Below are 20,685 nucleotides of genomic sequence, written 5' to 3' on the forward strand. Positions count from 1 at the left end.
CATGATCTACTGACTGTGTTTGTGTTCCTTTTAGGTAATGGTCTCTTTGTCGTGCGGGAATGCACAATAAAAGCTGACACAGTTTGTGGTGTTTTGCCTGGATATTTCTGCAAAGATCTGACTCATGATACAGGATGTAGTTCGACACAAAAACATACGCGCTGTAAACCTGGTCACAGAACAAAAACACCGGGTAAGAAGAATTCATTCATTCTTTCATTTTCTGTAACCATTCACACTCACAGTCACACCTAAGGGCAGTTTAGAGTCACAATCAACCTGAGCTGCACGTCTTTGGACTGTAGGAGGAAGCCGGAGACCCCGGAGAGAACCCACGCAGACACGGGGAGAACATGCAGACTCCGCACAGAAGGGCCCCGCCCAAGGACTGAACCCTGTACCAAGAAAAATTCAATAAATTAAATTTTAAAAATGGAGAAAACATATGCAGTATATATAATTAAATTCATTTAATAATTTACCAATTACCCTGGGATGTTTTGGAGAATTAAAACTGATTTCCAGCACTAAAATGATAAATCTATACCGTGATCATAAGTGAAATATTAGCTTGCATGTAAAAACACTCAGTGAAGACACTGATGTAAGTGTGTTAACTGATGGATTTTCACTGATTGTTGTGGTCCGGTGTCATTAATCTCACTTTTCTGTTTCTTTAAGGAACCACTTCAACTGATACAGTGTGTGAACCCTGTCAGCACGGCTACTTTTCACAGGATGGTGTGAACTGCTCGGCTTGGACTGTGTAAGACGTTTTTTTTGTTAAAGGGATACTTTGGGATGACGTCAAGGGATGACATGACGCATAAAGACCCCCCCCTTTCCTCCCTTCTCTTCCACCCTCATTATTATTATCATTATTATTATTATTATTATTGTTGTTATTGTTATTACTATTATTATTATTATCATTATTGTTGTTGTTGTTACTTATGTTATTTTCTTTATGTATTTATTTTTTCCATCTGTATACTCATCTCCATCTCCATGTCTGACGATTATAATATTTATTACTACTATTATATTATATATTAAATAAATATATATTAAATATTCCTCCTCACCCCACTGGCTGCAGACACAGACCTCCATAAACACATGCGCAGTAATATCTTCACTTTCTCAGTGTTTTATTTCCTGTTTAGTAGCAAATGGAATTCAAGACAAATGTATAAAGTTTTTTAAGGTAATAGAGGCGCTATATATTTTAAACAGCAAACTTTGCAAGTAATAAATATATGTTGCATCAAGAATTTAGTTACACTGGATCTCAAAAGTTTGTAATTAGATTTTAAAGTTAGTCAGTGTAAAGTTTATTACATCTTCACCAATTCAAATGTTTGAAATGCTTTGAAATATTCAATTATAAAATGTTTTTTCTTATAAACAATGTGAATAGACTATTCCTCACTGGAAAACTCTATATGTGGGTTATATATTCAAAGACAGAAAGAATAAAGCATACTTAAACCAATAAAACAATTTATATAAATGACAATAGTTTTTTAACAGATGATGGGATGTACAAGTACATTTACGTAAGTACTGTAATTTAGTTTCCAAATAAAATACCATCTAGCTTTGTGTTAAACCACTCAGTGACCTCATCTCGCTACACATATCATGGCCTCCTCGTCTCCTGTCTGTCAGCAGCGGATTATATGTCCATGAAGCTAACTTCTGCGTATATGGTGCTGACTTGCAAACAGCAGCTACATTTGCCTCATTTTTGCCGAACACCAACTCCAACAAGAACGGAAAAACAACAGTTTACAAAACAGCCCACAAAATTCCAAAACCTCTCTCGAAATAAACTCAAAATTTACTTAGTTATCACTGTCTATTTTATATCACTATTTCTGCCACACCCTCCAACTTCCACTGCTTAGAACGTGTGATTTCTTGCCAACCGTGACTCTTGTGCACGCTCCTGTTGAGATGCCTACTGCGCATGTGCTTGTGGACCTCCGTCGTGTCTGCAGCCAGGTGCCTCTTCTGGCTCTTGGGGCTGTTGCTCGAACTACGGGCAGTACTTATGCATTTTCCTATTGCCCGTAACCACTGGGACAACGCACTCAAAGAGTAGACAGCTCATCAAGAGACAAACCTGTCCTTCTCTGTCTCTCAGACTTGGCACTAGGCAGTGCTGAATTATAAATCAAGATTATGTCACTGCACTGCCAATTTCTTGCCTAAAATGTTTGTAGAAATGTATTTTAATGCCCCATTTCGTGTCATGGCGAGTTTATGGGCAGGAATGGGCATGTGTGAAAACAGGCTGACAAGACGGCGATCAAACAGTAAAACTAAGCCGATCAAGTGTCTGTTACTGACCTGCATATTTCTCTCCTCAAATGTTTAGAAACATGTTCTAGCTTGATGTTTAACTGTAATATAAGATCCAGCAGGCTGCCGTTGTTTCACATGGATCACTTCACACTACATCAGGCACATAGCATGCTGGTAGTTGTAGTTTTTCTTTCTCTTGGGCAAAAGCATCTGTTTTCTCTGGTCATGTAGCACCAATTTCAAAAGTATTCGTTTCTTTCTACTGAAGAGACAGCCTAGTTTTGTGTGCTGGTGTTCTTCATATTGGTGAAATGCTTCTTTAAGGAATTAATCATAAAATTCATGTTTGTCCTACCCTGTAGCACAAATTGACCACTATATTTTGCACTAATTGATCGTTTATAATGCTGCGTCCACATGGATTCTGTCAGATGGCATCGTCTGGTCATCACATGAAAAACAAATAAACAATCTGTCAGTTTTATGGCTTCAAATTTTTGTCTGGAATGTACAAAATCCTTCCCATCAGCAGGAGATTCAAAATATTCTCAATGTCCTGGCCTCATTTAACCTAATGTTACAAAACAATGACATGACACTTTTTTATTTTCGACATTAATATTACACTTCCATATAGGTTTTCATTTGAAAAACACAAAGTACAAAGTCTTTTGTTTCTTTTTCCAACAGATGCTCAGAAACTGAAGTAAAGGTCAGAGATGGAGACACGATCAGTGATGTTGTCTGTGGAACTGCTTCAAGGGCACATTACTGTTATATACCTCTAATATTGTCAGTTTTAGCATCATTAACTCTTTCTTGGCTTGGTATCAGAGGTTAGTGCTTGTTTGGCATCCCTGATTTGACCACTTAATGTATAACATAATTTCCTTCAATTTGTTTCTCCTCATTGTCTTTAGTGGATGTGCACTAATGGTTTTAGCTAATACCTTTCTTGCTTTTGGATTTCAGCCCAGCTAACATTGAAAAAATCAAAAGGTATGTCAGGTGAATGTAATTATCCTAAATACTTTGTATGCTCTCCTTATGTGTCTACAGGAAAATGTTTTAATATGATATTCAATTGCTTTTTTTCCCCTCCATTTCCTGGCGCAGATCGCTCCAGAACCTCACAGCCCTTGAAAGGAAAAGCTTTGTCCGTCTGTTAGTTTTCAGCGGGGCCTTTGGAATAAAGAAACACCTCTCCTCGTGAATGTCAAAATCTGTATCGGCATGTATAGCAGCAAGAGGTCAGGTATTCTCTGATCTATAAGAGCCAGCTTTCAGCACTTATTCACTTGTCGTCACTGACACTCTGTTTTTAGTGGAGTTTTCTACACATGAGAGGATTACAGTGAATGACATCATATAATCAACAACAATTTTACGCAGTGTTGCTATGTCAGTAATCAACTGAGAATCGTGCCTAAACTGAGGAGTAACTATCTACAGAGGAACAATGAAACAGAAAAACACCTGCTACTAAAAGTGAGTTAAGTCGAGCCAAACTGAACCGTGCGGAGGAAATAAACCATTTTATTGACAGGAACCTCCCGACATGCACCTCTGAATTCACTGCCTCTTACCTCCAAGATAACCTGATTCAAACCAAAGATGTGAGAAGCTGTACTCTGAAAAAAAGATTTAATCATTTAACATATTAGCCTAACATAAACAGCACGAATTAACATTGTGCATTTATCCTGTCCTGTCCATCTTTCTGTCTGCTTTAACAGCTGCACTGACACAAAATTTCAGCAATTATGTTGATATCATTTGTTGCTTTGAATAAAACTAAGTATCATCTAATGATGCATTCATGTTCCATTATCAAAGAACTTAAGATGCCATTAAAATGTGCGTCTTCACGCGACGCCGCCGCAAAAGTTCAATTATTTCAACTCGAGCGTTGGACGCGAGGCGTTGGACGCGACGCGAATTTCGCGTCCAACGCGTCCAACGCGCCGCGCAATCGCGTCCATCGCGTCGCCCGGCAAAATGAGGCGTCAAATCGCGTCTTTGCATTGACTTTGTATGTAATCTTGAGGCGCGATCATTTTTCGTTGCGTTTGGTGGGTACGCACCGAGCAGTAGATATGAACTGATGATAAAGTTGGGGTCCTTTGGCATCTTTGTTTGAATTTCACAATGTTGTCATTATCATTGTCCCATTAAATGACATGTTCACTTTCTTTAATGAAGTTTAATTTGTAATACAATGAATAATTTTAATATTGTTGTACATTTTCTACTATAATAAAGCTTTATTACAAAGAGACCAAAATGTAACGTTTTGTTTTTAATTTAAATCTGATCTGCAGGAAGTGCTTCACCATTTCCGCTTCCGGCCCGATCCTTTACACTATTTGACAAGATGGCGACTTACATGTCCCTTCGGTCCACGGTGCTCCGCGGGGCGCTGCGAGGAGCCTTGCTCCGGTCCCCGGGGCCTGGTGCCGCGGCTGTCCGGTCTGTCTGTGCCGCTGCTCCTCAGGAAACAAAGAGAGCGATTACAGAATCCGCGGAGGAATACAAGTTCGTGGAGCGGCTCATCCCGTCGTCCCGGGTCCCCGCTCCGCTTAAACACGCCGGTCCCGCCCCGTCAGGCTGGACCCCGCCGGCAGAGTCCCCGCCTGATCTCCCCTACATGATCCGCCGCTCCCGGATGCACAACATCCCGGTGTACACCGACCTGACGCACGGCAGCCGCAAGACCACGCTGGTGCGCAAAGTGGAGGGAGATATCTGGGCTCTCGAAAGGGATGTGAGACAGTACCTGAAGGAGGTGACGGGGAAGGAGCTGCCCACACAGGTCAACGAGGTCACCATGACCCTGAAGGTCAAAGGTCACTTTGATAAGGAGCTGAAGGAGTGGCTGATCGGTAAAGGCTTCTGAGTGCTGCTGAGACTCCAGGACATCATGGTGCTCAGGGGACACGCGGCTGCACACGCGCAGCTGGACAGAAACACGCGACACTGTTTGGGATCAACTGGCATGGCAACACCTTCAAATATTGTCCTTTTATCAGTCTATATGGAAGAACAGCTGTGGACTACTGCCTCTGCTGGACTCTGTTAAGACACCAGAGACATGTTAAAGTTGCAGGAGCTTTGGGTGTTAATGATGTACATATGTGTATGTTGTGAATTTAACATTAAATATAAAAGTGCAGCTCATTTCCTGTTTGTTGTGTCTTATACTCTATTGAACCAATCAGAAGCAGGGAAAGAAGTTATGACCCGCAGGAGGCACAAGTTGAGTTTCACCTGCTGTTAAAAGCTGTTAAGATTGTAATCAGGGGTGGAAATAAACATTACTGTCCACCTGCTGCTGTCAGCTGGTCTCCAAAATCTACCAGCCATCCAGATTACTATTGGGTTTTTACTGTTGGAGTAAATCTATAGCAGCCACTTTCACATTTTACAACATTTGGCTGCAAAATTTGCAAGAAATTAGTCATTTAAAAAAAAAAAAAGCAAATGAGTTGGGGAAGGTTTTCAATTATAATAATTCTGTAACATTTTCTTGTTAACCCTTTGAAACCTGAGAAAACTGGCTTGCTTTCCTTCAAAATCACGAGAGGGAGGCAGTGAGCAACATTATATGTTGAACATTTCTAACCACATTGCTTTTTTCACCGTTTTTGAAATAAATTTCACCAATGTTCAGAGTTCAAGTTTCAAATATTGTGAAAGCCGTGTGAATGCAGCACAGGGAAAAGTGATGTGGCTTTAGGTTTGTAAAGGCGAACAGTGTGCAGTCCTTTGAGTTTTTGTCTCCGCCTGAGATGGTTTGCGCCTGTGAGGGCCAGCTTGATTTTATTGAAAAGCTTGTTTTCTAGCCATAAAATATTACATCTCAAATTACATATAGCAGTAGAAACACTGCAAATGCGTGTGCAAAGACTGAAACCACTGAATGCTTGGGTTTTTTTTTGACTGAAACCTGAACAAATTGGTGTGATTTCTTTCAGAAACATGAAAAGAAGGCAGTGAACAACTTACCAAAAATTACACAAAAATCAGCGGTAAATTGTTACAAAATAAAGTTGCAACAATAATACTGGAAATTTGGGGGAAAAATGGAAATTACCTGAAAAAGAAAATACATATAAATAATAAAACCAAATATATTTTTTTTCCATAACCCAATTTTAAGTATGTAATTATAAATATAGTTTTAGTTATTCTCTTGTCACATTTTACAATATTTTTGCAATTTGAAAGCCATTTCTGGTCAAGTTCACACCAATTTGCTGTTTCAAAGGGTTAAATGCTTGTGAAAGGTGTCTGAATGCTGTATAAGAAAGGTATTATCAATCCAGATTCAAAGGGTTAAACTACCTTAAACAATCAATCACTGAACAAAATTTTCTATTGATAAGCTAAATGCTGCAGCTCAAAAAGATAATCACAAAATAAATATTTAAAGACAAAAAACAAACAATAAATGGCATATAACAGAATCAAACCTGCTGGGGTAACAACCAAAGTTTAAAACATCTACATTTATTCAGCAATATAATATGAACATCTACGGACATTAAACTGAAATTGCATTGCTAGACAACAGCTTGGGTCTATGTTTACTTCCCGTCAGCTGACAAGAAAACTACAGAAACAAGGAAAGGTCCAAATATGCACTTTTGTTTTTGTGTTATTGGTCTCCAAACGGATCACGTCTCTGCATGCTGTCAGCTGCATCTCAAGCATCTGTTTGCTCCAAGACACAGTTACACCATGATACACAAAAGAACAGGGCAGGAAAACACACACGTTAATGTAAAAATGTCAGCAAGAATCATGTGTGTTTTTTAATCTGGTGGAAGGATCTTTCAGAAAACAAAGATATGACCGCCACTCTGACTCTGACAGAACTGACACCAAAGTTTGGCTCCTGGAACATGACCCTCATGACCCTTACATGTTTTACATTATTATTGTCAGCTGATGTTATACACACACACACACTGCAAAACATTCCTTTATAAAACACAAAAGGACCCATTTCCAATGTTTATGATGTCGACGATAAAACCATCTATATTAAGTACTGCAAAGGACAACACTCTTCAACAAAAGCAGACACTCACCGGCTGAAGCTGCTCCACACAGAAGTGTAGAGTTATGGTTGATTACATGGAATACATTTGTTGTCAGTATTAAGATGTGAATGATCATACAAAATCTGCCAAACTCCTCAGTCATACCGAAGTTAGCATAATAAACATGGTGTGTATGACTCCATCAAACCGTGTTAGTTCTCTACAGATCAAACGATGAGTGCACGTATTCTGAAATGTGTCCGGGCGAAGGTAGCCATCACCGGTTAATCTTTGTAAAATCAATCAACACTCATTTTTGTTCCCGATCCTTTTTGATGTTTAAAGTCGGAACATACCAACAGGTCAGACTCTGTCATTATGACCACATCATGTGAAGTGCTTTTCTCACTTTCAGCAGTCAGCGGACATTCAACCTGATGCTTTCTTGTTATTGCTGTGTGTGTGTGTGTGTGTGTGTGTGTGTGTGTGTGTGTGTGTGTGTGTGTGTGTGTGTGTGTGTGTGTGTGTGTGTGTGTGTGTGGCTTAAAGTGTCAGGGATGAAGCAGGGAGGAAAAATCTTTAAATCGCCTTGTGAGTTCCTCCAATTGGTCGGCTGGAAAAAACAAAAGCAGGAAACAAAGATTGAAGAATGTGCAACAAGCTGTATTCAAACCCCCTTACTATACTGACAGTTCATACCAATTTAGCCATAATGTAGCAAGCAGCATGATGTATACACAAACAGAAGCAAAATCAGCACTATGCCAAGAGTACCTGTATGATGCACTGGTAGACAAGGAGGAATATGAGTATTATTCTAAAAATTCCTATTTTAATTTTGTGTACTGATAGCAATTCACAATTGTAACTAGGCAACAGTCTTTCTGTAACCAGCATAGAACTACATTTCTTCTTCTACCCATGATGTTCTAATGTTAAAATCAAGTCTGTGAAGCCAGTGCTCGATACAGCGATGACAACAACGTTGTTAGCTGTCAGTAAGAAAAGGAAGTGAATCAGCGTTGCCTAGTTTTACCATTTGATCGGAGTCTCTTAATTTGCTTCTACACTTAGCGTAATACACTGATACCGTCATTTACAGTATACCATGGCAAAATACCAAGATGGTATAAAAGTATGAAAAAAAAACCCAAAACCGCCTAATCCTAATACACAGCTGGTTGAAAACCAGTAAAGTCTCCCTTAAAGTCAAACATTAAGTTATATGTTTTCCCCTTTCAAAAGCCAGAATGTCTGGTCCAGCATACTGCAAAATAAATTGATTTCATTTTCATACTACATACTATGTTTGCTGGTAGTATGTAGTAGGTGGTTTTGAATACAGCCTATGAGCCCTGACACACCAAGTCGACAGTGTGAGCATCTGTTGCCCTTGTCGTTGCGGTGCAGTCGCCGTCTGCTGGTAGAGATATTTCCTCTCACGCAGCAGCAGAACGCACGTGCTGATTGGCCGTAGGCTGTAGTCTTTGCAGTGTGTTTATGTGCAGCTTTTTGGCCAAGATGCAGGCAACATGAGGCGGCACAGCAGTCGACTTTCAGAGCTGCCTTTTCTTTGAAGTCAGTTTGTTGTGAGTGGGCCTTATGCGTGAGTGTGCATGTGACAGAGAATAATCACTTACGTAAATTGTGCTTCTCTCCTCGGCTCTGGTAGCGAGGCTTTGTTTGGACGTGGTTTACATCCTCATTCATGGATACAGAAGCTTCAGATACTTCCTTCAGCATTTCCAGCTCCTGAGAGATAACACACACACACACCAAAGAGGAAAAAGTGTCAGTGTGAGCTGTTTTCTACAGATCGGACTTAAGGTGAGACAGAGTTTTGCAACCGTTTTTCGACATATGTGGGAGTACCATGGTGAAGGCCAGCAGGAGTTGGTGTATCCTCTGGAAGATGTCGGTCTCCGCGCTGAAGCTGGGAGGATCTCTGCTGCAGTACGCTCTCAGGTCTGTTTCATAAACGTGGCTGAAAGTAGCCATCAGCTGCTGGAGGTCACAGGCCGCCACACGCAGTGAGCTCGGAGAGAAGACGCCAGGACTCTGTAGCTCACTGCTCAGGAATTCGCACTGAGAGCAGGGTGGAGACAGAAAAGAACAGCAAACAAAAAGCACTGGTTACTCACAGAACGTGAAGGCAAATGTACGGGGCCTGTGTATGAGGACATGGACACCCTGTTCAGGGTTCACATACACTTTTACCATTACATTTCCAGGACTTTTCCAGGACTTTGACGCAAATTTTAAAGACAAAATATTCTCTGAAATGACTATCGATACTGTTTATCAGTTCTTTTTCATTACTATATAATTTTTTAAAAATATATCATAAAAAAAAAAAAAAATAATGAATTCGTAACAGTATTAAACCTGAATATTTTAATATATGATAGTTACTGTTCATTATTTATGAGATGGGATATTTTTTTTTATTTTGGTTTACAGGAGGGATGTACAACTTTAAAATGCTGTATTTTGTTTTTGTTTTACTGCCCATTATTAAAAATAACATGTTTTCTTATTTTAAAAAAAGGCTGAAAAAAGGCCAAAATGACACCATTTACCACAGCCAGACACTGTAAAAACAGAAATTATCATTGGATTTCAAATTTCCAACAGTGAACACATCATGTGTTATTATACATTATTCCGTTATTAAGAAACTAAATTCCATGACATTTCCCAAAACTTTCATGGTACATTTGGTTTTTCAAAAGTTTTCCATGCCTGGAAATTGCAAATTCCATAACTTTCAGGCAAATTTTAAAGACTATACATTCTCTGAAACAACCTAATACTTCTTATCAGTTCTTTTTCATTACTATAATTTAAAAAAAGTTATCTAAAAAAATAATGGATTCAGATCAAGATTAGAACTAATTATTTAATCAAAATATTTTCTTTTTAGAGGGGAGGAGGTGGTGCAAAAAGGGGGAAGCACGTCAAATCATTTTTTAAGCACAGGGGAGGGATTATTTTTATTCTACTGCTTATTATTAAATATAACATGTTTTCTTTTTTTTTAAAAAAAAGGCCCAAAAGTTGCAAAAATGACACCATATATCATAGCCAGACACTGTAAAAAACAAAAATCGTGATAGTGTTGAAAATTTGTGAAACAAAATTTTATGACTTTTCCAAAACTTTCAGAGTACATTTAGTTTTCCAAAACTTGCTCAGGCCTTTGCCATTTGCAAATTCCATTACTTTTCCTGTCCGCAGACATGAACACCATACCTGTGACTGCAGCTGCTCCAGTGCTGACTGAGTCCGCTGCAGAGCGCTGACAACATCAGCTGCGTCTTCTCTGCTCGGCTTAGAGGATGCCTTAGTGCCCTTTCGTAAAGCCCTGTGAGGTGCAGAACAGCAGGAAGAGGAGCTGAGACACTGATGCTGCATGCCGCCAACGAGAAATGATATGAGCATCCACTAAACTTCTACACTTACTGTGAGTACATTTAACCCTATAAAACCTGGGCATACAAAAAGTACCCAGAAATGAGAAAGAAAATTACTTGAAAATTAGCAAAAATAAATAAATAAATAAAAGTAAATTAAATAAATAAACAACACCCCCAAAAAACCTAAACAAACAAAAAAAAAAAACACAAAATGTCAAAGTTCAGTGAGACATAGGAAATGACCTGGAAAACTGCTTATCAATTATAATAAATCAGTGGAGAAAAAAAATAGCTGACTTTAAATTTTCTCCCTAGCTTTAAAATAAATAAATAAATAATATTAAATAATAATAATAATTTCTTTCTTTTTGTGGAACACTTCATGCTAAGTTCCTCATTGCCTTTTTACCATTTTCGAGAGAAATTGCACCAATTTGCTCAGTGTTCAAAGGTTTAAAAACCTGTGAGAGGCGTCTCAACGCAGCACAAGAAAAGTGATAACTACGCAGGTTTGAAAGGGTTAAATGAGAGAATGGCAACGAGCAGCAGATACAAACTGAAGGAGGGGATGTAATGTGTGAGCAAATGGAAAATCAACGACAGTGTACATACTTGATGTGAGCAGGCCAGGGGTCGAGCATGGGTTTGAGCATGTGTGTGAAGTGCGGCAGGTTCTCAGCAGCGTACAGTTCGTTCAGCAGCATCTCTGGATCCACTCGGAGCCCCGCGGACTTCTCACAGCCAGGAACTACAGACAAAAGCTGCTCCAGGAACTGAAGCTGCCGCTGAGGATTCGCATCACCCTGGATAAATGGTTTGTTGGACAAAACACAGGTTAATATTGTTTGTGTTTTGTTTGCAGACATCATAAAACACAGAAAACTATAGAGCGAGTACTAAAGAGCAAATTATATTGCAAAAAAGTATCTGCAGTCTCCAACTCCAAAACAAGCGATGGGCTGTTTCCCATCACCAGTGGTGGAAGAAGTATGCCGTTTTTTTTGACTTAAGTAAAAGTACTAATACCACACTGTGAAAATACTCTGTTAGAAGTAAAAATGTATTGAAAATGTTACTTAGGTATAAGTAAGTACAATCAGGAAAATGTACTTAAAGTATTGATAATAAAAGTACCCAATGCTACTGTTTAAGTTTCATAGCTCAACATTTTGTGAAATTAATTGATTAATTTATGGCTTTTTAAGGCCTTGAATTTGAGAATATTAATTCAAGGCTTTTTAAGACATATAAGACATAGCAAGTCCCCTGAAAACAGGTCAGGAACAGGATTTTTTGTTTATTGTGACAATGCATATTTATACATACTGTATGTAAACTGGTAACATCTCTAATGGTTTCATGCTGCCTCTCACCCTGATCAGGTCCAGGTCATCAGCTTTACACAGCATCAACTCCTGCCCCAGCACTGCCATTTCTGTTTGTGGCAAAACACACCGCAGCCGTAAAAGACGTCATGCGAGACTGTTAATCATGTCCCGTGTAGCAGAGTTTGCGTTTGATGGACGACAATGTTACCTTTAGTCAGAACATCTGGGCTTTTGGATCTCATCGACATCGCCTTGGAATTAGCAAAGTTTGGGTTGATACTGTTAAGTGACAGGTCAGCATGTCAGAGGGGTTTGCTTCTGTTTAAAGTCAGATTATTTCTAAAGGACGAGAACATAGTTGATGTTCTACGTGGTTTATTCTACCTGCTGCAGATCCATGCCAGTATGTCTGTGCGGTGCTGAGAGGGAGAACACAGCAGCTGCAGCATGCTGTCCGCCTCCTGCAGGTACAGACCCTCCACCAAGGGACAAGACGCAGCCTCGACAGAGACAAAACACAGACGGGACATTCAACTTAAGACAATTTTATGTGCTCCATTACTTTAATGGCAAAACTTTACATAGCAAGAGACAGTAACAATAGTAATTTGGCAGAGGTTCATGTCAAATATAACATAGTACATTTACTGAAGTACTGTACTTGCATACAAATTTGAGGTATTTGTATGCAAGTTTTTCTTAACATGAGTATTTTCTTTACTTTCCACTTAATACATTTACTTGACTATATTTCAAAGGGAAATATTGTTCTTTTTACTCCACTACATTTATCTGATAGCTTAAGTTACTAGTTACTTTACTAATTAATATTTTTGCACAAAAAAGTTTAGAAAATATGCTGGTTTGTTATAAATCAATCTACCAAATAGCTCATACAAGTAAGATAAAAATGATTACACAATTAATTACTTAGATGATTGACAGACAATAAAAAAATATTAGTCATTTTCTATTTTATGTTTTTTCCTTTCAATTTGTGGTTTGTTTCTTTTGTTGTTTTTTTATTTTTCTGCGTTGGGCACTTTTATTTTTAATACTTTTCCCTTTGACAGTGTATCTTCACAGTGTGGAGTAAGTACTTAAGTACTTAATTAAAGGAAATGAATATTTCCCCCATTTATGTATAAAAATTCAGAATTTTGGTCAAGGCTGTGTGCGGAATATTTTGCATGTAGTGATATATTTCTGACAAATGTAAACGTACATTTATTTCTTACATTCAATTTTGCCAAAATGACAGAAAAATGTGCACAATATTATTTTTGTTTGTTTGCAGACATAATAAAATGCAGAGAGCTTATTATATAGCAAAGTCATATTTCAAAAACTGCATCTGGAGTCTTCAACTCCAAAACAAGTGCAGTGCTGTTTACATCACCGGTGGTGGAAGAAGTATGCTCTCTCTTTACTAAAGTAAAAGTATTAATACCACACTGTGAAAATACTCATGACAAGTAACATTCCTGCATTGAAAATGTACCCAATGCAAAAAGAATAAAATAAAATAAAAACAATAAAAAACAAACAAACAAAAATCCCTCAAAATAATAATAATAAAGAAGAAAATGACTGAAATGCATATCAAAATAGTTGCCAATTCATTTTCTGTCAATCATCAAACACTAATTGTTTCAACTTACATGTATAAGCTGTTTGGTCATTTCATTTATAACCAAACACCACATTTTACAAATTCTTCTTATGATTTTGAATGTAGAAATCTTGATTTGTAAAGCAACTACAAGCTGTCATATAAATGTAGTGAAGTAAAAAGTACACTGTTCCCCTCTGAAATGTATTCAAGTAAAGGTTAAAAAAAAGTGTCATGAAATGAATATAATTAACGTACAAATACATCAAATTTGTAATTTAGTACAGTACTTGAGTAAATGTACCTAGTTACATTCAACCACTAAGCAATATGCCCTCAAAATGAGCAACAAGGAGCCTGTCGATGCCTTTTATTAATTTTGAGAATAACATTTGGTTAAAAGAGTAATGTGAAATATACTGTATCTGAATCCCGCTGCGGGGAAGCAGGTTTTAAACTGAGCACTGAGGTTTTTGGATGAAAGGATAAGAGAACAAATCTCGTAGGAATGTGATGGATGCTACATGAGCCGACTGTGGCTGGCTGCCCGAAAATACGTGTAGCAGCATTTATGAGAATAAACAACATTAACCCAACTTCCGGGAAGCGTGCATTGTTATTTTACCAAAACATTTCCCATCACTTTCACTTGTTTTACCTGTAACGCGGCATAAACACTTCGAACAAGCTGCTCTTCCTTCGAAGCACCCGCCATTTTCCAAACAACTCTTCTTCTTCTTCTGCAGTCTTCTTATTATTTTTCCATTTCCGGCGGGCTGGATGCCATGCGGCACACTGCCGCCCCTACAGGCCAGGATTATACTGCAGTTTGAAGTGCTATATAACAAACGGTACATCTTTATATACAGTCAACAGTCTAATCCTGTTTAATTGTGTGATTTATTCCCGGTGTGATTAAACAGGCTCTTCATTGTCACTGTGTTTTTTGTGTTAGCCTTAAAGTGTGATAATGCAGCATATAGCTTTGCTCTGCTTTTTTTTTCTTTTTTAAATGTTTTATTAATTATTTGGGTGAGGTACTTCAGATATTTTTTAAGCATAGAGAAGGAGATTTCATTTTTGGCACAGGGGTGAGACGTTTAACTTTAAATGGTTGTGTTTTGTATTTATATTAAAAACCCTCAGAACCCTCAACCTTTTAGAGGCATGTTTTCTTTTACAAATCTCCAAAATCACACCATTTATTTATCATAGCCAGAAACTGTGAAATACAGTTAATTAATGGCTGTGTCCAAAGCATTTCTTTCTGAGGCCAGTGTATTTTTCAACACTTTCTCATCCAAACTGGTCACACATGCCACTTTACAGTGAACTTCCAACATATTATGCGTCAGGTATCCTTCTGCATCTGTTGATGTTCCAGGACGCCACAGCCGCAACACAAGCACATGGTGGGATCACACTGCACATGGTTTTGTTTTGACAACAAAAGCACATGGAAACCAATGCTGGGAAGTCAACAAATGCACATGCTGCCACAGATGGTTAGGATTAGGGGAAGGAGGCACATGATAAAGTGCAAAAAAACAAAAACACAATCACATTAACAGAGGAACCAAAATCTGTACTCTGTACCCCTTTCACCAGTCTTACATGTACCCTCACACTCCATCATTACCAGCAGCATTTCAACCTGACAACGTTCTGCTGCATTTTATGTTGATGCAACAGGTGCTGCCCAGCCGTGTTCTCAACTGATGCTGTCTTTGCACAAATCACAGGAATGCAGCAGGTGCCATCTGGCTGCCCGGGTCATAACACCATGATATAGTAATAATAATAATGACAATAATAATGACAGAACTGGACATTGGACAGAACCGGGCACCATTCAGTGGCGTCCAAACAGCTTGTGACACCATAATCTTACGCCAAAACTGAGAGTTGAAAAATGTTTATTTTTTTGGGTAAGAACACTGTGCCCATCAGCTGAGCAGGCACGGTGGAGGAGGGACATATAATACAAATATCCACATCTTACATCATAAATGATTCTAAAAAAAAAACCTGAGAGTCACACCCCCATTATATAATACAGAGCGAGTTACTTTGTTACACATAGACAGGCAGAAGTATGAAAATTTACATGGGAAAAAAATTTGCAAGAAACCAAAGACCCTAAAAACATGAATATGTCATGTCATTATAGGTAAAATGCACTGTGAGTACAGCCCCTCTTAACAAGTCAAAGTGCACAGTGACACATGGTGGGAGGGATCTCTGCATGCTCTTGTAACTGGACGGAGTTGCCTGACCTGTTGGGCCTGTCTGCTTCCTAAACTTTCTGCGAGGCTCACAGAGCTGGGAGATCCCAGCACATATTCACTGCTTCAGCAGCAGGAGGACAGTCTGCTGATAGCTGCTGTGAGCTTATCAAAGAGGTGACAATGGACAGACTGAACAGAGAGGACATTGCTCTGAATAAACTGGGAGACGCAGAGGTAAGACACGCAGACTGGCGAGACCTCTCCAATAATTTTGTTCTGTTCCTGTTCTGCTTGTTCTTCTGTTTTTTTCCTGTTCTATTGTTCTTTATATGTTCTCTTCTTTCCTGTTCTTTATGTTCTGTTTTTTTCCTGTTCTACCCTACCTTGCTCTTTTCCAGGAGTCATCAACTTACATTTTCCCAGGGGCCAGAATTTTTCTAAGCACACACAGTGTGGGCAGGACTTTCACTTAAAAAAAATAGTTTAAAATTTTCACTCTCATACAAACTTAACCCTACCTGGAACTGCATCAGTTTTCACATACAAGAAAACATTTGAAACTTTCTTTTGAAACTAGTTTAACAAGAAAGAGAGCAAAAACATTCTGAGTTAATAATGATTCTTAAAAATAGGGGAAAAGTCCAGAAAACTGTGTTTATAATACTATATGTGTGTGTGTGTGTGTGTGTGTGTGTGTGTGTGTGTGTGTGTGTGTGTGTGTGTGTGTGTGTGTGTGTGTGTGTGTGTGTGTGCGTGTGTGTTTGTGTGTAAACCATAGATTCACTTATATATACTCATGACAAATGGTGACAATAGTGAACCCCTATAATCAGTTTCCCAGTGGTGAGCAGTTAAACTGTTTTGTTTGAATAATTGTAAAAGGCTAGAAACACCTAGAATTATCCAATAATTCCCAAAAAAAGTACAGATTAAAGGGAAGCCTTCAGACCTCCAGCTTTGGAATGTAATCTGTTTACAGGAACATCAGTGGTGATTTAACCCCGTGTGAAATCTGTCTTTCTTTCCATTGTTGTCAGCTCATGTTTAGATGAATGAAAGCTGTGTGACTCACAGAGTTTTTACCCAGGTGTGACATCTCATCTATGTATGTTACCAGACTGGGCAAATCCCTGAGAAAAAAAACAACCTTTTTCTACTGACGTACTTTAAAGAAACAAAAGTCACTTTCTCTCAGTAGTGCAGAGGAAGATGACGGGCCGCTGAGACCAGGACGGTTTTCAAGTTAAGCTGTCCTCTGGTTTCACTATCTGACACCCTCTCACTCACCTCCCACTCACCTACAGTCAGTCTCAGTTCACACTCTCTGCACATGTATGTCTGTACATGTATATAGTAGTTCATGTGACGCACTGTCAGGTCTGTGTTTTGGAAAGAGGATGTCAAATGTCCTAACATCTCAGAAACATACTGAATTCTAGTAATGTCCTAAAATCTTAGAAATGTTCTACAGTCTTAGGAATGTCCGAAAATCCTACAAACAACCTCAAAATCTTAGAAAAGACCTAAATTACTAGAAAGTCCAAAAATCTTAGTGAAGTCCTAAAATCCTAGAAACATCCAAGAATCTTAGAAATGTCCTGAAATGAAACGCCCTTATATTTGAGACATGTCCTAAAATCTGAGAAAGGTTATGAAATCCTAGAAACATCCTAAAATCTTAAAGACGAGATAAAATTTCCAAGAAACGTCCTAAAATCCTACAAATGTCCTAAAATCCTAGAAATGTCTTAATATCCTAGAAATGTTCTAAAATCCTCAAAGCACCCTGAAATTCTAGAAACTTACTACAATCCTAGAAACAAGTATGGGGCTACTGTGACAGGCCCCTGGCTTCCTGTCATTTGCAAAAGTGGCCCTGCTGTACTGACAAAGTTGGATCTGTACAGTGGCTATAAAATTGCGTTTGTGGGACTTTGTTCTTGAACAGAAACTGAAACTTGACTTTTGATCAGACCTAACTTGTCCTCTCAACACTCTCAGGCACAGGTTCTTCCCTCTGGAAAAGTATATCGCCCCATCAACCTGAACCACTACGCCACCAAGAAGAGTGCGGCTCAGAGCATGCTGGACGTGGCCCTGCTGATGGCCAACTCGTCCCAGCTGAAGACCATCCTCTACGTGGGGCCTCAATACCAATTCTACATCCCGCTCATTGTCCTGCTGTCTCTGTCCATCACGCTACAGGTCATAGTGGGACTGCTGCTTGTCTTTATAGGCAAGTCACTCAGACTTTTTCTTCATTTCCATTATATCATTCCTTTTTCTTTATCTTTAAATACCAAAATACTGTTTTGAAGAGGCTGATTTTCATCCGTCCAACTTAAAAACAAGCTCCAGCTTAGTCTGCATGACTGAGGCTAAGGGGACCATTGGCACATTGATTATCCCTCCCAGTGACAACCAGTTTTCATATTACATTCAAAGCTTTAAGATGATGTCAGAATCCAGATTCTTGGATTATGGCTGAAATGTAAACAAAATCACTTCCACCTGTGGACAGAAGGATGTTGGAAGGTCACAAAAACAACCAACCAACCACCTCTAAATCTCATCAATTAACATGTTGGGTATCAGGCTGCTGGCTGTAGCTTCATATTTGGCAATCAGACGTAAGAGTTGGGCTGCTGCTTTTTGCTACCAACTTATTAGGAAGTTTTTGGTACCTACAACCTAGAATTTGAGATATTTTTCTTTCCTGAAAGTCTCAGCACAATCTTTTTTCCATAACTAATCCTACATTAAACTAAACTAAACCCACCAAAGTCCAACATCACTTTCATTAAATAAAAAAAGTTTCTTGCTCCTCTACACAGTTCCAATTATTTTTCCAACACGCACAGAAATACATGAAATGGACACAAATTCTAAACAACAGATTAGCCCACACAGTGGTGGGCACAAAATGTGTTAAAATTGTGTGTTGTCAGCATGAAAACAATGTCAGTGCAAAGTCTGTACAAACAGTTGCAGGTTGGTTAGATTTAGGGAAAGAAAACTACTTGAAAACTACTTGAAACTAGTTGAAGTTTAGCGACATAAACTAAGGTAACTTTGTGTATTTAGGTACAGTTTGTAAAGCCACATAATTATGCTGACATTTTGTTTCACATGGGAACAAGTGATAACCTCAGAGGCTGAAAACAGCAGCCAATGCAGAAGTGCCAAGAGAGTCAGTCTCCATAGACCCCCATGTTAAGATGCCCATCTTAACATCAGAAATAAACATGTTGACAGTCTGAGACAAAAAAAACACTTTTTACATATTTCTATGAGACCAGGCTGGTCTTCCTGTCTCTCTTGCTTTTTATGTAGCTCATATAATTTTGCTGTCCCGGCAGTGAAGTACGATCTAAATGACCAAAGGAAACACGCCAAGTTAAACAGGCTGAACAACACAGCAACGGTGTTTGTCTTCTTCACTGTCCTCATCAACATCTTCATCACAGCGCTGGGATTTGAGGGACAAGCAGTCAGGTGGGACATTACACTACACACAGAGACAGTAGACTCTCTGACTGTTGTTCTTGTTGTAATCTTGTTCTCATTTTTCTTCCCAGGTCAGCAATAACACCTGTGATGTCCATACCAGAGCCTCAGCTATCCCCCAGCGTGCCCATCGACTTTAACATAACTGGTGGCATTTAGAGCCGTCTATGGACCAAAATAACTTGTTATCCTAAAGCCTTGGAATCTAAAGGGTTATGGTGAGACAGCAGCACTTCTGTTACAATCAGGTCTGTTCAAATTGTGACTGTTTTGAGCAAAAATGCCCAGCTGGAACAAACCTTAGACTCCTGAATGGATTCAGTGGATCTACTATCACATGCTGCTGAGAGGCTTCTGTGGATCCAAGCTGAGACCAGCAATCACCAAACTCATCCTCAGGGACCATCCACCACCTCGACTCAGGATCACAGCTGTTCAGTTCAACTGGACCCACCAAAAACCTCGTTTTGAATACTTACCACTTCCGATGCCAACAGACTCTGCTTAAGTGACCTTTTTTTTCTCCAAACTATTTAAATCTTCTATCTAGTAAATATGAACGCTTCATATTGTTTCTCTTCAAAAGTTAAATTGGTGGAAATAAGCTTAAGTTTTGTATCTAAATAAATGTATTCATTATGACACATTTGGCTATGTTTCATGTTTGGAAACATGTATTTTTTCCTGTTAATATTTAACCCTTTGAAACCTGTGGAAATTGTTTTTATTTTCTGCAAAAACATGGGGAGAAGGCAATGAGCAATTTCACAAGACATGGCCTAAAAAATCAGCAAGAAATTTGTAAAAAGAAAAAAAAAAAGGTGAGAGGAAAAGTTATAACAAGAGGAAAAGGAACAACCCCCCAACACCCACCCATAAAAACAAACCAATCAAATAAAATGCAAGGTAAACAAGACACAAAACATGACCTAACATGATCCAAAAAGGTGCATATATATACTGTATGTGTGTGTATGTGTGTGTGTGTGTGTGTGTGTGTGTGTGTGCATTTGTGGGACATTTCTTGCCTCTTCCCCCATGTTTTAGAAAGAAATCAAACCAAATTATTTGGCTAGGTTTCAAAAAATTATTACTAGAAAACCAAATTAGGACAGTACTCACCTATTTAAACTGTACTTCTTCCTGTTTCATTCTCCAGTTACATTCAGATCCACCATCCACTCCAATAGATGTATATTTTTGAAAAAAAAAAAAAAAATCTGAGTAAAAGCCATATAT

The 20,685-nt window shown here is 38.7% G+C and overlaps 4 protein-coding genes across 9 annotated transcripts in view; 3 read left to right on the top strand and 1 right to left on the bottom strand.

Moving 5' to 3' along the window:
• Window positions 1-4,609, top strand: part of LOC148188786 (tumor necrosis factor receptor superfamily member 14-like) — a 41,599-nt gene extending 36,990 nt beyond the window's left edge. For 3 of the 6 annotated variants that reach the window (XM_088082648.1, XM_088082646.1, XM_088082644.1), the window contains 5 exons: window positions 35-193; window positions 682-766; window positions 3,001-3,146; window positions 3,283-3,309; window positions 3,427-4,609. In XM_088082648.1, the coding sequence (XP_087938774.1) occupies window positions 35-193; window positions 682-766; window positions 3,001-3,146; window positions 3,283-3,309; window positions 3,427-3,479 (470 nt within the window). In that variant the 3' untranslated portion in view covers window positions 3,480-4,609. Of the gene's footprint in view, window positions 1-34; window positions 194-305; window positions 398-681; window positions 767-3,000; window positions 3,147-3,282; window positions 3,310-3,426 lie in introns of those variants that run through there. The other 3 variants (XM_088082643.1, XM_088082645.1, XM_088082647.1) reach the window with 3 other exon arrangements.
• A 75-nt stretch (window positions 4,610-4,684) lies between these two features.
• On the top strand, window positions 4,685-5,487 carry mrpl49 (mitochondrial ribosomal protein L49). The gene has a single exon (XM_042492218.2). The coding sequence runs from the start codon at window positions 4,685-4,687 to the stop codon at window positions 5,204-5,206; it is 522 nt and encodes a 173-aa protein (XP_042348152.2). The 3' UTR covers window positions 5,207-5,487.
• A 2,329-nt stretch (window positions 5,488-7,816) lies between these two features.
• haus7 (HAUS augmin-like complex, subunit 7) lies at window positions 7,817-14,491 on the bottom strand. The gene is made up of 9 exons (XM_042492018.2): window positions 14,370-14,491; window positions 12,484-12,599; window positions 12,308-12,378; window positions 12,145-12,206; window positions 11,384-11,574; window positions 10,608-10,719; window positions 9,228-9,440; window positions 8,996-9,107; window positions 7,817-7,968 (listed from the first exon to the last, which is right to left on the bottom strand). Exons 1-9 carry the CDS (start codon window positions 14,424-14,426, stop codon window positions 7,907-7,909), a joined length of 996 nt encoding a protein of 331 aa, XP_042347952.2. The 5' UTR covers window positions 14,427-14,491; the 3' UTR covers window positions 7,817-7,906.
• Window positions 14,492-16,008: 1,517 nt separating this feature from the next.
• LOC121947254 (ninjurin-1) lies at window positions 16,009-20,102 on the top strand. The gene is made up of 4 exons (XM_042492220.2): window positions 16,009-16,173; window positions 17,941-18,175; window positions 19,299-19,434; window positions 19,518-20,102. The coding sequence occupies exons 1-4, from the start codon at window positions 16,120-16,122 to the stop codon at window positions 19,603-19,605; spliced, it is 513 nt and encodes a 170-aa protein (XP_042348154.1). The 5' UTR covers window positions 16,009-16,119; the 3' UTR covers window positions 19,606-20,102.
• Window positions 20,103-20,685: the final 583 nt, after the last annotated feature.

Source organism: Plectropomus leopardus, chromosome 9 (assembly GCF_026936395.1).
Source record: "Plectropomus leopardus strain MGB_pleo_1.0 chromosome 9, ASM2693639v1, whole genome shotgun sequence".
Lineage (NCBI taxonomy): Eukaryota > Metazoa > Chordata > Actinopteri > Perciformes > Serranidae > Plectropomus > Plectropomus leopardus.